Here is a 16,252-nt window from a genome sequence, read left to right as displayed (position 1 = left end):
ATAGGACAGTGTAGAATTGGCCCCGAGAGTTGCCAAAACTATAACTCTTAACAGGAGTAGAAAGCTCTTTCTCCCGCTAAGTGGCTGATAGTTTCAAACTGCTGGCCTGGCAGTTAGTAGCCCAATGCATAACCACTACAATACCAGGGTTCCCATATGACCCCTAGTACCCCCAATTACATCAAGGGCACACCCAGGCAAGCCCGTAATGACTAGGCTGCTCCTGGGCTGGGTGTGTGGTGGGGTGGGGGTAGGGTTGATAGCAGGACCGTAGCAATTCACTTACTAACACTGCCTGAGGACAAAGCTTTTCACTATGTGCAAGTGCCACTGAGGCCCTCGGGGCAGAACCCAGCGAAGAAACATAGCGACCAAGGGTGAGACGGACAATGCATCCACATGCTGTCCGAAGCACTCACAGAGCAGGGGAAGAAGAGGGTTACTTCCTGCCCCCGAGAGCTGGGCAGGCTTCATGGCAAAAACATTTTAGTTAGACTGAAGGGTTGAAAGGGATTCTTAGACTAGAGAAGAGAAGCAGGGAAGAAGGGCCTTCTGGGCCAAAGATGAGAAAGAGCCAAAGCACAGGGGTCTGGAAGGATATAGCTTCTTAAAGGGATAGTGTTGGGAGACAAGAGAAGAAGTGGGGGCGGGCCAGGCAGGGCAGGCAGGAGAGTGAGAAAATGGGAGAAAGAGAATGAACTCCTCCCCAGCCCAAGGCCTATTGTCCCCCTCCATCCTTCTTTACCCTACTCTGACACCATCCACGCCTACTGTCCGGTGGGGTCAGTCATCAGTGACAGTGGCCACAGAGAACTCACGGGCAATACTTACAATGAGAAGAAGGGGTTGTTAGGAGGTACACAGTTGCCACAATACAAGAGCAGGAAACCCTGAGGATCCGGTCACTGGTCCTCGGCAGCACCACTCCACAGCCAGCAGCCAAGTCCAGCAGAAACAGGAGAATTGTAGGAGAACCCGCTGGTGTCAGGAGAGGGTAAAAGAAGGATGGCAGGTGGAAGCAGGTCTGACTTCTGCTTTCTGGCAATAAGCCTTGGGCAGATGAGAAGATGGGTTGTCTTTCTCTGTTGTGGAGCCAGAGGAAGTCAGACAGGACCTCCCATACTGCTTGCTCTACAGTTATTTGGGGAATTCCAAAAAGGTCATCTTGGTACATTTTCTCTATGGACTTGGGACAATCATGGAGGCTTATTATGAGAAAGTTTTAAGGAAATTGAAAACTGCATCGGCGAGAAAAAGTCAGGCAAATGAGCCAAGCGATTTTCCCCATTTTAACAATGCACTTGCCCATTCTTCAAGGGTGGCAAGGGCTGTCCTATGACCACGGGGAAACAGTACCCACCAACCCCACAGCTCTGGTCTTGCCCTTCAGACTTCTTTTTGTTTCTAAACCTCAAATAACCTTAGAAGGAACACAGTTTGGGTCTCTTAAGAATGCCAAACTGCAGTTTTGACATGGGAAACCTCAGAGAGCAGAATTCCTGCGGGAAGGGCTGGAGAGAGGAAAACACTGTCTCCGGACATAGCTAGACCTCGATAAAGTACCTGTCAAGAAACCATAGCTTCGCTTTAAAACATGTACATCCTTTCTAAGGTCCAAGCGATAGGAGAGGTACAAAGTGCTATGGCCAGTACTTTGAACATGCGCTGGAGGAGTGAATTCGGTTCCCCAGGAAACATCTCTGACTTGCTTCCCTAGGAAAATGGAGTCCTGTGCCCTTCTTTTGCCTCTACAGCAGTCGGAAGTCCTCCTTATCTACTAACTGCCTGTTGTTTTGCTGCAATTGCACTTCTCTCCCATAGACCGTACGCTCTTGGAAGCTGAAGACGCTATCTCATTACCCCTATATCTGTGGTGGGATTCAAATACTTTAGCAACTGGTCCACTACTCCAATGACTATATAAAAAAAGATATAGCAAAAGGCATTTTATTATTTTATATAGTTAATATTTAAATAATGACAATAGCAGGTACAGAAAACTAGATTATTTTATAAGTTTTTAAATATTAATGAAAAAATATTAAGTGCCTGACAAAAAAATAAAACTGTCATTTAAGATAGTTCCATCTTGCTTCTTGATTGGCATCCTCACTTGCAGCATTCTTTGCTTTTACCCAAGCATCATCAACTGTGATTTAACAGCTTTTCACTGTGGGGTTAGAACCCCATTTCTTTAGAGGGAGGCCAATAAGACAATCGTTCTTAGGTTTGATATGTTAGAAACAGACCTCTTCTCTTCTTTGAACCTAGTGTGTTCTTCTTTGAGAAACCCCTTTCTGCTTCTGCTCAATTGACAGTAATTTTCTTGACAATATTTTTAGCTCTTTGAACGCTTTCAGGAATTGCACGATTCACTCAGAATATCTCATGGAAATTTGGGGCATAACAAGGCTGTCACAAATGACAGCTGCATGCCACCCTCTGGTTGTTTGGCACCTTGTCTCTTTATATGTTTACCCAAGGAAACAAGTGCAAGTACAAATACAAAGGACTAAAATGTAGTATTTCACCAAAAGTATAATGAGCTTTATGAAACGAATGAATAAATATTACAAGCATAGTTCCATCTAAATTGTAATACCTAGGGACAGAATGAACATTACTATGGGCACTTAGAACCCACGGTTGCTCAGATGAATGTTAAAAAATAATAAGCCATGTAAATTTGTGATTTCCACAGCCCCTCACATAAAAGAGCCCTAATAAGAAGTGCCATTTTAACAACCACTTTGCCGAATTCATCCAACTAAAGCATCAAGCTAACTCGCACCTCTGCCTCACCTCTGCAGCTCCTCAGCACAGCTTCTCATCTACCGCAGGGCACCCTCCGTGCTGGGTCAGGGAAGCACTGAGGCGGGCTCCCCACGATGACTGCAGGCAAAGATAAAGATTTGGGTTGCATGACTAACTACATGGCTTCTTTTCAAGGTGGCCCTGGCTCTGGAAAAGGCACACAGTGCACAAAGCTGGTGGAAAAATATGGATTGACACATCTCTCGACCGGTGAGCTTCTGCGCAGGGAGCTGTCATCAGAAACGGAAAGAAGCAAAGTGATCAGAGACATCATGGAAAGAGGAGGCCTGGTTCCCACGGTAAGCAACACCGCCTGCCCTGCCCAGCTGCCTTTCCAGGCTCCAGAGGTATTGTGGAATGTTAGCATTCATCCCGGCTGCTGCAGCAAAGAACTCCAATGGGACATAGCTGTGCTTTATTTCTCTCCTTTTTGAAACCCCCGAGGCGGCAGGAGGTCCAGAGGAGATACCACCGCTGTCCTACTTAGAGGTGCTGCCTGGGTCCTTCTGTTTTGCTTTCCGCCAGGCCCTCGAGTGCTATCCAACAGGGTGGAAACGAACTCACCACCAGCATGTCCACAGCCCAGCCCCAGGCAAGGGCAAAGAGAGCCTCATACGATTCCAAAGACGTAACTTGGAAATGGCACGCATCGCTCTTGCTTACCTTCCACCATCTGTGTTCCAGCAGGAGAAGCTGCGAAATCTAGTTTATCTCTGGGTAGCCAGGTGCACTGTTGAAACTTGGGTGTGAGCAGGAAAGGAGACGAGGGAATGGAGAATGGAGAACCACTAACTGTCGCTTCCAGAATGGAGGATGTTAGCTTCCCCCAAACTTCCTGCTCTTTGATAATTTAGCCCTCTTACCCAGATACTGGGGACCTGCTATCATAGTGGGTTACATATTGGGCAGCGGTTTGAAACCACGAGAGAAGGTTTAGGTCTTCTACTCCTATAAAGACTTGCAGCCCCACAAAGCCCACTTGGCAGTTCTACTTGGCTCCGTGGGCACCTTGTCTCTCTACATTTTATGCTTCCTGAAGGAGACAAGTGCAAGGACACGTCGCACTGAGCGTGGTGTGAGTGAAAACCAGGGACTGAACTTGGCATTTTCACGAAATCACCCTGGAACAATTCCAAATAACCTGCAGATAAGACCGTTCCTGGGAACATATTTTATCACAAGAGGGAGGGCATGACATCAACGGACTCTGGAATGTGCAGGTGGGAGCTGGGAAAATTCCACTGGGGCATCAAAGACAAAAAATGGCCTGTTTTACCATTTTCCCCAAGATTGACCCAAACATTGGAGTTTAAAATCTTCAAAGCAGAGGTGAATGTGGGATAGCGGAGCCTAGAATCAGAAAATAGAAAATGATAAAGTTTTTATCTAGTTCTGAGAACTGTGGCAGTTGGTATCGTCCTAGATACGTAAGATAAGGACTATCCCTTTTGTGTAACTTTGTTCATATCAAGCCATGACCGTCTTGGAGAAGCTGGATGTCATTGGTACTAAATCCCCACCGCACTAGGTCCCATGCTAGGCTCTGTTATCTAATGGAGCTCCCTGCTCCCTTCTTAGCCAGATGCAGTCCATGCCCCAAGTGAAAGCCAGAATGGTCGTCATAGAGAGAAAACAACCACTGCCCTCGCCTCTTTAGCGCCTACTCCCTGCTCCGACTTTTTCCTCTTCCGGTCTACTCTGATCTCAGCAGTCTGGTCAGTTCCTTTACAACATTTAGCAAATGGTGTTGCCCTTTCCCTAGAACCTTCTAATAACACACCATCTAGAATGAAATCAGAGTCCTTCCCCTGGCCCACAAAATTCTGCCCCCGAGTCAATTCCAACTCATAGCAACCCTATGGGACAGGGTAGAACTCCCCCTGTGGGTTTCCAAGACTGAAAATCTTTATCGGAGTAGACAGCCTCATCGTTCTCTCAAACAGTGACTGGGGGATTCAAACAGTTGACCTTGAACTTAGTAGCCCAACACGATACCACCAGAACTCCTTCCCTGGCCCACAGCATCCCTCAAAAAATATATATTTTAAAACTTCCATCAGTTGATTCTGACTGATAATAGCCCTCACAGGACAGAGTAGAGCTGTCCCTGTGGACTTCCAAGGCTTTAAACCTCTACCTTCTCTTTCTCCCACCAAATGGCTGCTGGGGGGAAACCGCTGACCTTGTGGCTAGCAGCCCAATGAGTGACCCACTGTGCCACCAGGGCTCCTAAGTGACCCACTGTGCCACCAGGGCTCCTAAGGTCGTGTACGTGGTTTTCGTGCTTGGCCGCTAGCCAGCAAAGTCTTGACCATCTGCTTTTTTAAAGCCAGCCATCGAAAATCTCCTGAGGCACAGTTCTGCTAGGATACACCGTGGCTCACCGTATTGGGAATGGCCTCAGCAGTACTGGTTTGGGTTTATTGTTGTGTTTGTTTTGTGTCCTCGCCTGCAAGGCCCCATGGGCTCTGTCCTCTGGCCCCTCTCCAACTTTGTTTCTTCACACTGTCGACTGGCCCACTCTCCCCAGCCATCAACCTCTTTGTTCCTTCAAGGGGCCAGGCTCTTTCTCCCGGTCTGTGCTATTCCCTCACCCTGGCCTGCTCTTCCTGCAGGTGGTCACAGTGTGGGTGCCTTTACCCGCACTTCATTCATATTTCTGCCTCAGTGTCACAATATATCAGAAGAGGACCTCCCTGGCACCCCTACTAAAATAGCACCTCCAGTTCTCTGTGTCTCTTCGCCCTGCTTCAATTTTGTGTGGAGCAGTTATCAGGATATATTTATCTATTATCTGTCTCCCTCACAAGAATACAAACTTCTTATGGAAATAATTCATGACTATTTAGGAAAAGATTCCTATTTCCCTTGTGATAGGCTGTCCATACCCTCAGCCTCTGTCAAAGGCCAGGGGACACCAGCAGGGGACAGGGGACGTCCTCCCATTTAGGCAATGGATGACATCTTTCCTACACTCATTCTCAAGCTTTCAAGACCCCCTTCTCTTTCACATTTGTGTTTCATAAAAAACCCTAACAGTGGAAAAAATGTTTCTAGAAGATAATGCTTCTTCTCATCTACTAAAAGTGTTTTTATAGCAATGATGTCAAATCATATAAAATGTCTACTGGAAAAAGATCAATAGTGAAATACATTGCATGCCATACTCTGACTACCTTTAATGCCACCATTTTGCCTAATTTATGGATAGCTCCAATATGAAGTGTGCCTACTCTATTTCATTGCATCTAAGATGCCATCCATTTTAAGGCACACCAGCAAAATATAACCAGTAAGAATATACCCCTGGTAAGATGGAAGGGCAGCGAAAAAAAGGAAGGCCCCCAGGGAGATGGATTGACACAGTGGCTGCAACAATGAGTTTGGGCGTGGGAATGACTGTGAGGGCGGCCCGGGACTGTGCAGTGTTTCTCTCTCTTGTCCATACAGTTGTTATGGGTCAGAAATGAGTTGATGGCATCTAACAAGACTATACCAGTAAGAAAAAGCACTATTAACAGGTTAGCTATGTCCCAGCACTGATTATAAGATACCTACTAAATTTTCATAAACAATAAACTGGTGAAGAAAGAAATAGAATTTAGAATTGACAAAATATGGTGTATTGGTATCTTTTATTAATTTTATCTGAACCTTTTCCCCTCCAGTAAAAAGGGGATTAATGCAGAGTAGTGGTGCTGCCTGGTAAGCATTGGATCGATAATGACAAGGTGATTGGCAGTTCAAATCCACCAGCCACTCCAAAGGAGAAAGATGAGGCTATCGGCGCCTATAAAGATGTACAGCCTCAGAAACACCAGATGGGGTCACTATGAGTCAGAAGGGACTCCTTGTCAGCGGATTTGGTTTGGGTTTGGTAGTGATTCTGGAGTTTCTGGGTGCACAGCTGATAAAAATTTTCAGGAGCTAACCAAAAGGTCGGAAGTTCAAGGCCCCCCAGAGGTCCCTTGGAAGAAGCCCTGACAATTTACCTCCCAAAACTCAGCCAGTGAAATCCTCTGACACACGTGAAATGACTACTCGCTGGCAGCTGGGCTGTGTGTGCCGTGGTGTTCCCGGTGTTGTTCTGTGGAAAGAGCCCTGGTCCTGACCGCTCACTTTCCCTCTGCCCCAGGGCATCGTGCTGGCACTCCTGAAGGAAGCGATGGCAGCCAGCCTCGGCGACACCCAGGGCTTCCTGATTGACGGCTATCCTCGGGAAGTGAAACAAGGCGAAGAATTCGGACGCAGGGTGAGCTAGCATGGGAATTTCCCAGGAGAAAATAGAGGGGATGTCATTGAGATTATGGGAATAAATTCAACTTCTACTTTTTTTCCAATTACATTAATCAGAAATTTCAGTTACAAATGGGAAAAAAAGGAAAGAAAAAAAACCCTTTAACAGGCTGGGGTGGGATTTGTTGGCTCAAGTAAAGAAGAAACAGGGGTGGAGGCGTTCAGACTGGGTCTGCTCCAGACATCCAACACGTTGCTGAACCATCTTTCTCAAGCTCATAGAGTTTTCTTTCCTCTCTGTCGGCCTCATTTTCTCCTGATCCTAAGCATGTAAGCTACCATGTAAGTGGGCTTGCAGAAAAGAGTGTTTCTCTTTCCTAAGAGGTTCAGCAAAAAACTCAGGGTTGTGTTTTGTTGTCCATTGCTAGACCAATCACAGTGGCCACAAGGGATGTGGGATGGAATGCACCGATTGGCCCAGCCTTGTCTTCGGTGTCTAATGCTGCTAACAAAAAAATCCCACGAGTAGATGACTTTAACAAAGTTACGCTCTTACAGTTTAGGAGGTTACAAGTCTGAGCTGACGGTGCCAACTGCAAGGAAAGACTCTCTCTCTATCTCAGGGGTCCTCAGCCTTCCTGATGCCGCAGCCATCTAACGCAGTTCCTCAGGTGGTGGTGACCCCCAACCATAACGTTATTTTGTTGCTACTTCTTAGCTGTACTTTTGCTACTGTTAAGAATCGGACGATCCCTGTGAAAGGGTCTTTCGACCCCCAAAGGGGTCAGGACCCACAGGTTGCTCGGCTCTGGGGAACGGTTCTCAAGCTTCTGCTGGGTCTAGAAGGTTTCCAGTGCAAGGACCTGGGGCCCAAGGATGTCATCTGCGCCTGATCCTCTTCCTGGTGATAGTGGGTCCCTCTGCTCTTCACTTGCTTCTTTCATCGCTTATATGATAAAAGAGATACAACCTAATCCTGCTTCATTCTCATTTGTCAGGATTTACAACACAGAGATTATTTACATCAAGCTACAAAATGGAGGATAATTACATAATACCGAGAAGTATTGCCTAGCTACCTTAGCACATATTTGGGGTATACTGTACAACTCAATTCCTAATAAATCCTAAGTGTCCATGGGGGAAACGGGTGAAGGGGAGTGTGTACCACACAGACTAAGAGAAGAGAGAGAAATTACCCAAAGTTGGGTAGGGGGAAAGAGATGCTTTTACAAAAAGACTAGGGAATGGATGTTGGGCAGGCAGAATCAACACATATGTACCTCCCCATTCTCCTTCCCTGAAACCTCCCTGATCTCTACCCACTCCTATGCAGAGAGGTCCCAGACAGGTCAGGGCCACTCTAGGGGAACAGGGAGTCATAACCAATAGAGCTACCATTTACTGAATCTACTCTGGGCTAGGTAATGTGCTATAAATTTTACATACCAACATTATCTCTGATCTTAAAAATCTAAGAAGACAGAACCACAATTCTCTACATTTATGAAACAAAAATTCTAGAATATTAAAAGGATATTTACATAAGCATTTCTTTTAGACTAGTTTACAAAGCACTTTCATATATATTAGTTTATTTTGTTTATTTTCCCCCCCTAATTCCCTGTGAGATAGATTCTTTTGTTGTTAGGGTCTGTCATGTCAATTTAAACTCATAACAACCCTAAAGGAAAACACACACACACACAAACTGCCCCATAGGGCAGTTTAGATCTTTAGATTCCAATCTTTAGATTGGAACCTGTGTGGTGTACTGGTTATGCATTGAGCTACTGACCACACGGTCAGCAGACAGACACCACTCGCCCCTCCGCAGGAGAAAGACGGGGCTTTCTACTCCTATAAACAGCTGCAGCCTCTGAAACTCAGGGGCAGTTCTGTCATAGCCTGTAAGGTCACTATGGGTCGGCCACCAACTCGATGGCAGTGAGTTTGGTTTGGATTCTTTAGACTGCCATATCTTGTTTCCCGAGGAGCGGCTGGTAGGTTCAACCCACCCAGTTCAGCTCACAGCCAAGCACTTCCTTATGCTACAGGTGAGAGATGAAATCTGGCGAGGGGAAATCAATCTCTGGCAAGTGGCAAAGGCATAACTCATATCCAGACCTGTCTGGCTTCAGAGTTCATTCTCTTCAGTGCTGCAAACGTTGTCGGACGACGACTAAGAAGACTCCTATCCATCCATCTCTCACATGACAGCTTTGGTTACAATGAACCCTACTTGTATTCAGTTTGACCTATTTCTGAGCTCCCCCACCCCGTCCCCCGATAGTATCTAGAGATCCTGGTGGCTCAGTGGTAGGATGGTAGGATTTTGGCCTTCTACCCCGTTCCATTTCCATCTAAAGTACTCGTGTGCAGCCCCCACCTAACGCCGGCGGAGGGCTTGTGGGTGCTCTGATGCTGACCAGGTTTTAGCGGAGCTGCTCCAGTAAACAAGCGAGGACGAGAAGTCTGCAGGTACCTTTCCGTCGTCAGCCAGGGACCACCCCAGGAATCACAACAGCTCAGTGCTGATGGCCAGAGCCTGGCAGCCTTCCCTCCCATTCTGCATGGGGTCCCAAGAGTTGAGGCTGGCACAATGGCGGCCAACCAGGCAACAATGGTATCTAAGTAGTGAAAAGATACCGTTGCTCCCCTTTCCCTGTAATTCCGATTTGCAATAAGAGTCCAAGAAAACCTCCAGTCCTGCTTAAGTAAAGCATGCTAGTTGGCAAGGGGGTACCCTGGCCCTGCCTGGCAGCTCGTGCACCTCTGCTCAGCACCGTTGTCAACCAGGGAGGGGAGCAGAAAGGAGGAGAGAAGTGGATTCGTGTGGCTTGGGACTATGGTGGGTTCCCGATGATTCCCTCTATCCCTCCTCCAGAGCTGACTTGGTGGGGAGCACTCGCTCACCAGAATGCTAATAAGCTCCTTCTCACACAACAAATCACTTCCAGGACTGCAGGTCGCGATATAAATCAACTTTTTTTTTCCTCCAAAAAATGGAATTGATTGGGCTGAGGGGTTTGTTTGTTCCAATCTCTTAACCAGTGTCTAGGCTGTGGAAAAGCTACACTGAGGAGCAGGGGCGTTTATCTGACATCACCTCACATTTGATCCACGTACTAGTCTGGGGTCCTGGCCCTAAAATTGCTCCCTGCCTCGTAAAGACAGGCAGTTAAGGAAACAAGATGAAGCTCCAGTGGGAGAGTGTTCTGAACCCTGCAGAGGGCGCAGCGGCATACTGGGATTCTGGTTTCAGGGTGGCTGGCGTGTGATTGCACACGTACCTTGCCTGTGAACTTAAGGGAAGAAGAGGCGTGTGACTGCCAAAGAGGCTGGCAGAGTCAAAAGCAGGTATGACTTTCAAAGGAGGTGACTAACTTTTTCAGCACTTAAACTTTCAGGCGTTCCTTAAGTCATTGTTGAGCAAGGGCATAATCTGAGATGGTCCTGCACCGGCTTAGAACTGCTGCGACAAAAAGTTCCACAAATCTTTTTTTTAATTGCCTTCAAAGGTAATAGTACTTGCTTTTCGTGCCCCCAAATAGTTAAGGGTCTGTTATATATAAAAGATTATAAAAATAAGATATGTAGTAAAAGTGGACATCTTAAAACAAAAGTGGCCATCTTTTCTGAGTTGGGGAAGGGAGGTCCACAGGTCAAATACCAGGTGCAGATAACAACAGAACTTTGATTTTTAGTCTCCATTGGGGGCTTTTAAAACTGGATCTAAAAGCAAATCGTAGAATTTAGGCCCCTGGAGTCCCATGCTGCTCTGATCAGCAACACGATTGAAAGTCCTGTAGGTCAATTGACTATCATGAAGCCAGTTCCGACTCTCAGTGACCTACAGGACAGGGTAGAACTAGCCGTCCCTGGGGGTTTCTGAGCTAGAACTCTTTACAGGAATAGAAAGCCTCGTCTTTCTGTGTCAGTAGTCGGTGGTTTCTAATTGCTGATCTTGAAGATAGCAGCCCAGTGTGTGACCCACTTCTCCCCACTTGTGTGGTCCATGATCTGGGAGCTGATGTCAAAACACTTGGATTTCCTCCTCTGCCAATGTGAGTGTGGTCCAGATACACGTCTCTTTTCTGTGCCATGTGAATCCAAATACCCGGCAAGCCCTGTTTAGGGAGGTTTGCGGGCATCCAGCAACTTAACATATATAACTGTACGCTGTGAGAGGCTAGGAAACATCTCATTTTAGAGTCACTCATTCTTACGTCTCACCTTCTACAAACTTCTCAAGCTCTGCTCGTCCACCCCTCTCTTCCGTGTAACCAGTTAGAGTGAGTGAGGTGTTCTACATGTCCCATTGGGCTGACCCTTGGCCTGTAGCTATAAAGGATTTCAAATCATCCTTATTGTTGCTGGAATTCAAGCCCTCGAGGAGCCCTGGTGGTGTAGGGGTTACACATTGGGCTGCAATCCACACGGACAGCAGTTCAAAACCACCAGCCTCTGTGCTTTCTACTACCAAAAACAGTTACACTGTCGGAAACCCATATGGGTCGGGATGAGTCACCATCAACTCAATGGCAATGAGCAGGGTTAGAATTTGTTCTTATCAAGGAGAAGATTTACTTTTGGAAGACTAGGTCATCAAAGGAGAATTTTACAGACCCCTAGGAGGAAGAAACCCTTACTAACCAGCATGGCTGGCCTCGGTATTTCTTGCCTCCACGTGCATGCCCAGAATTTTTAGAGTTCCTTTGTACACAAAATTTTCAGGAAGTTCCACCTGCACAGGAATTCCACAGGGGTAATAAGGAATTCTGGGAAACGTAGTCCCAGGATGTTATCATGGACTCTGCACATGCTCTGTCCAAATATGATATCCCTCAAAGCAAAACTTCCTCTCCCATTGTGGCTTCCATTCAGATCAGTTTTAGAATGTGGCAGAGAAGTCGCCTAACTAGGATCAGGAAAAGAAAGCGTCATAATATGGTGATGGAACAGTGTCAGCCAATATTAATGGTCATAATGACATTTCAAAAATGCATAGGTCCCCCCTTTCATTACTGAACCATAAATCCTCAAGTGAGATCTTTAGATAGCTACTAAGACAGTCTTTTTACATACTACTGGAAGGAGCTTACAAACAATGCCACAGATTTGTCCCTGGGAATGTAATTTCAGAAGATTATATAATGTCGATTAGGCAAGTGTGCAAGGGAGCACATGCACACATCCAACCTTCCACAGTGAGCAACGGCTTCACCCTGGCCCCAAGGACAGCTGTGCTACAAACACAGCTGGCTGCCGTGGACTCAGGCATATCCTGCAGGAACCCCATTGCCTCAGTCTCTTCCAAGGTACCGGTAACAAAACAATTTGACATTTGGCAAAGACACTTACGTCTGATTCCCCCCTTGAGACTCAGAGAGATCGACTGGTTGTGTGTTTGTTGTCAGGGAGCAAACTGGGGTTTCTGTTTAAATGAAAGACTTTGTCGAAGGGACTAAGCAATCCAGGGTCAGGCAGGACCTTCCAAGACTTCACCAAAGTACTGCAGTGAAAGGAGAGTTTCAAGAACTTAACTATCCAAGAAGTTGCAAGAAAATTCTGGTTGGTTGACATTTACAAAGTCAGGTTTTAACTGACACAAGAGAATGGAAGCAAGACCCCTCCAACATTATTTTGCTAAAGTTGGAGTCATTTAACAGCTTTTTCTGGGACTATTTTGAGAGCCAACCTGAATAAAATGCCCTTGCTAGAAGCAAGCTGTGAGAGGAATGGGCGGAAGGGAGGAGGGTGCATGCAGGCTTCCTGAGCTATGCAGGCTAGCTTGCTGGGTGCAAGGTAATTACAAGTCTGCTTAGCAGGGTTCTCAACCTTTCGAATGCCGCCACCCTTCAGTACAGATCCTCGTGTTGTGGTGACCCCTCACCCATAACATTATTTTCGTGGCCACTTCATAACTGTCATTTTGCTACTGTTAGGAATGGTCATGTAAAAATCTGATATGCAGGATGTATTTTCATTGTTACAAATTGAACATCATTAAAGCATAGTGATGAATCACAAAAACAATATGTAATTATATATTGTGAAAGATTTATTTCTAATGACAAATAAATGAAATTTTGTCTTGAAGCATGGTGTAGCATGGCTAACAATCTTCACGTCGGGTACTCGTATGTGGGCATATCTGCATGTGGGCGGACCCGCCTGGAGACAGATAGAGGATTGGTGTCTCGGTTCCTAAGACCATCCGAAAGATGGTTTTAGGTGACCCCTGTGAAAGGGTCATTCCACCCCCAAAGGAGTCTCGACCCACAGGTTGAGAACCACTGGCTTAGAATACGCAGTAAACCCGGTGGGAGAGGGCTGGAGGCAGCGCGCAGCTAGCTATTCCTTCAGAGCTCCTTCACAGCGTTACCAGTTGTAATCAGCTTGTGAATGGGCTACAGAAAGGTCACCATCCTTTCTGTGTCACCGCCATTGATGGGCCTGGTGCATGCGGCCATCGGTCCACTGTAAAGCCAGGTCCATTTGAACACCTGCAGCCGAGTTCTGCAGGATGCACGGGCCTTTGATGATTTCCCTGGCTATTTTGCTACGGGCCAGCTGCAAACTCATGCCCACAGCATTTCTCGATTACTTCCTATCCAAGGCTAATTTTTTTTCGCTCATTGAGCTTACCAGGTGTCTTCAATAGAATCTTTATGCAGCATATTGGGACGGGGAAGAGTAAGTATTAGCCCGGGGCATGTGAGAGAAAAGGAAGGCAGAAAGGAAATGAAGGAAGAGGAGGTTTCTGATCACCAGCCGAGAACCCAGGTTCTAGTGACTTCGGTGTTCAAAACTGGTATTCAGAATCTGCCACACAGCTCACTTTCTGGGTGCTCCACAGGTCATTTAACTTAGCATATCTCAATTTCTTCTTCTAGAAAATGTAGATTCAAAATGCCTACCTCATTACCTGTTGGGAAGGTAAGCTATAATACTTGAAGAGTACCTTATGCATTGATAAGCCTGTATGTGATATACAATAAAGAAATAATTCGGGTATTTGGAGGGGTTTTTTTTAATTAAAATTTTTCCTGGGTATGAAAATAAAAAATATATAGATATTAAACAATACAGAAAAGGTAACACAAAGACTAATTATTGCCCAGAGATAACACTTATTAGCATTTCTATGTTTAATCTTCCACTCTTTGTTCCACCGATTCAGTATATTTTCACTATCTAAAACTCGGTGAAATTAACTAGTAGATGCTTCACCTTGTCATTTTCTTCATCTTTCTAAGCGTATTCAGTTGGTATTAAATTCCCATTTTATAGATCACTATCATCTCGAGGGGTGTGGGCCTCGCCTGACTTCCTGGTGTGAAACTGAACCGATGTTCTCTGTTATCCCAGGGTTTTACTCAACAATAAGCAAATTAAACACATGTTAACTGAAGTAAAAGGCAGGCGCTTGCTCTTGGCTCGATCCTCCCTGGAGACTCTTAGCTGAAATTCTGCCCTTAGCCCAAGTATGCACCTAATTTTCCTGGATGTGTGAGTGATGACATTACTATTTCTCTGCCAGGCGCCGCCGAACACTTCCATAGCACTGTTCATGTGCAGACTCTGTGATTCTGCCTGCAAATGTATTCTACTAACCTTCCCGAGGTGCTTTAACCAAAAATAAAGCAAGAAAAATTGACAGTGAGTCCTGCCCCGGGAATTTCTAGTTGTCCAGCCCGTTGTCTGGAAGCTGGGGAGCCATGGAGACTAGCTTGAGATTTTACATGGGACTTTTCTGCTCTTTTCATGGGACTTCTGGCTCTTTGCAAAACTTTGAATTGTGTAATGGCTTAGTGGGGATAAGCGTTATCAGAGCAAAAAAAAAAAAAAAAAAGCCAAACTTTTCCTAAGAGGGTCAAGGTTTCAAGGCCCTCCTATCTCCGTTCTTGTCCTTCTCGGAAGAAACGATTCAGATGAAGGGCACTATTCAGACCAGAGATAGACGAAAGTTCAAACGAAGCAAGTAAATTTATTAACGAGGTACTTGCCGCACAGTATGCAACTTGTTAAGGTGCCCCCACCCCAGGTTGTCTGAGGGCACCCACTGGATAGAAATTAAGATTTTCATACAGCTGATAGCAGGACTTCGGTGGCTGGCTGGATTTCCGTAGTGTATCTGCCCTTCACAGGTACTGCGTGGACACCCCGAGTTCATGCTGTGTCCTTCTTGTCAGGTGCACCAGACTTTTAGGCTTGCATGCAGTTGGCTCAGCTCTGCCCCTAGCTACTCCTCAGTGGCCTTAGGCCAGGTAAGCTCTCTGAGCCTTTGTTTCCTTGTCCATAAAATGGGTACAAGAATGCTTCCAAGTAGGGAAAGCTGAAAGAGTTAAAGGCTGGATGTGAAGTCCTTAGCCTGCTGCAGTTAGTTAGCTGTAGAAATGCAGTGTATGGTCCCTCAACAGGATACCTCATGCCTTTCCAAGGACACACATGTGCTAACAGAGTCCCTTAAAAGCACAAAGGCCTTGGAGAATCCAATGATGCTTGTAGCAGAATTCTAGGGGCGGCAGCAAGCTAGTATTTGAGGCAGGGAGTTGTCTGCAAGGCCCTGTGACTCATTCTGACAAGGGCAGAGTTCTCTACTCTCCAAGGTATCTGAGGTGAGAGGTACTCTGGTAATACAGGTCAGAATGAGAGAGGAGGTAGAAAAGAGAGCTTGCTGTTAATCAGCATGCCAGAAATACAGATTTAGTTTTGGAAATTCAAAATGTAACAGCTCCCTCCCTTGCAGCCAGAATTCCTTGTAAGCCTCATCCATAGAGATGTTCTAACTCCAGAAATTGGTAAGCGAGGCCATTAAGATAAACAGTGGCGTATGGAGCTCCAGAAGCATCTCTCAGGTCGATGAACAATGGGCTCTGAGGCTTCAGGGGACGGCGGTCTGAAATCTGGGAAGCAATGTAGGGATAGCTCCTCTCCGGTGAGCACGGCTCAGCCTGCTTTTCGGGCACGCTCGTTGGAGTGCCCATCGTATCTTGCGATCACTGCTCCTTGTCTCTTGTGATCATGCTAAAAGCTCGCCTTTTGGTCACACAGTGTAGGGCATGTAACATGCTTTACAATGGATTTTTGAAGCAGTTTGGAGGTAGCAAACCCTACCTGTTTCCTTCTGCTTTGCACTCGAATAAACTTCCCGAATCACCTTGGTCTCACTGTCTTTGACTGAAACAGGACAGGC

The 16,252-nt window shown here is 46.2% G+C and overlaps 1 protein-coding gene across 2 annotated transcripts in view; it reads left to right on the top strand.

The window, feature by feature from the left end:
* Nucleotides 1-16,252, top strand: part of AK5 (adenylate kinase 5) — a 331,424-nt gene that overhangs the window by 294,654 nt on the left and 20,518 nt on the right. For both annotated transcript variants that reach the window (XM_045292114.1, XM_004699317.2), the window contains exons 10-11: nucleotides 2,950-3,113; nucleotides 6,950-7,066. In XM_045292114.1, coding sequence (XP_045148049.1) covers nucleotides 2,950-3,113; nucleotides 6,950-7,066 — 281 coding nt within the window. The remainder of the gene's footprint in view (nucleotides 1-2,949; nucleotides 3,114-6,949; nucleotides 7,067-16,252) is intronic.

The sequence above is a fragment of the Echinops telfairi genome, unplaced genomic scaffold (genome assembly GCF_000313985.2).
Source record: "Echinops telfairi isolate 266 unplaced genomic scaffold, ASM31398v2 ScPeMD7_443;HRSCAF=831, whole genome shotgun sequence".
NCBI classification, from domain to species: domain Eukaryota; kingdom Metazoa; phylum Chordata; class Mammalia; order Afrosoricida; family Tenrecidae; genus Echinops; species Echinops telfairi.
Note: the sequence above shows the minus strand (reverse complement) of the source record. Positions and strands in the feature narration are given on the sequence as shown.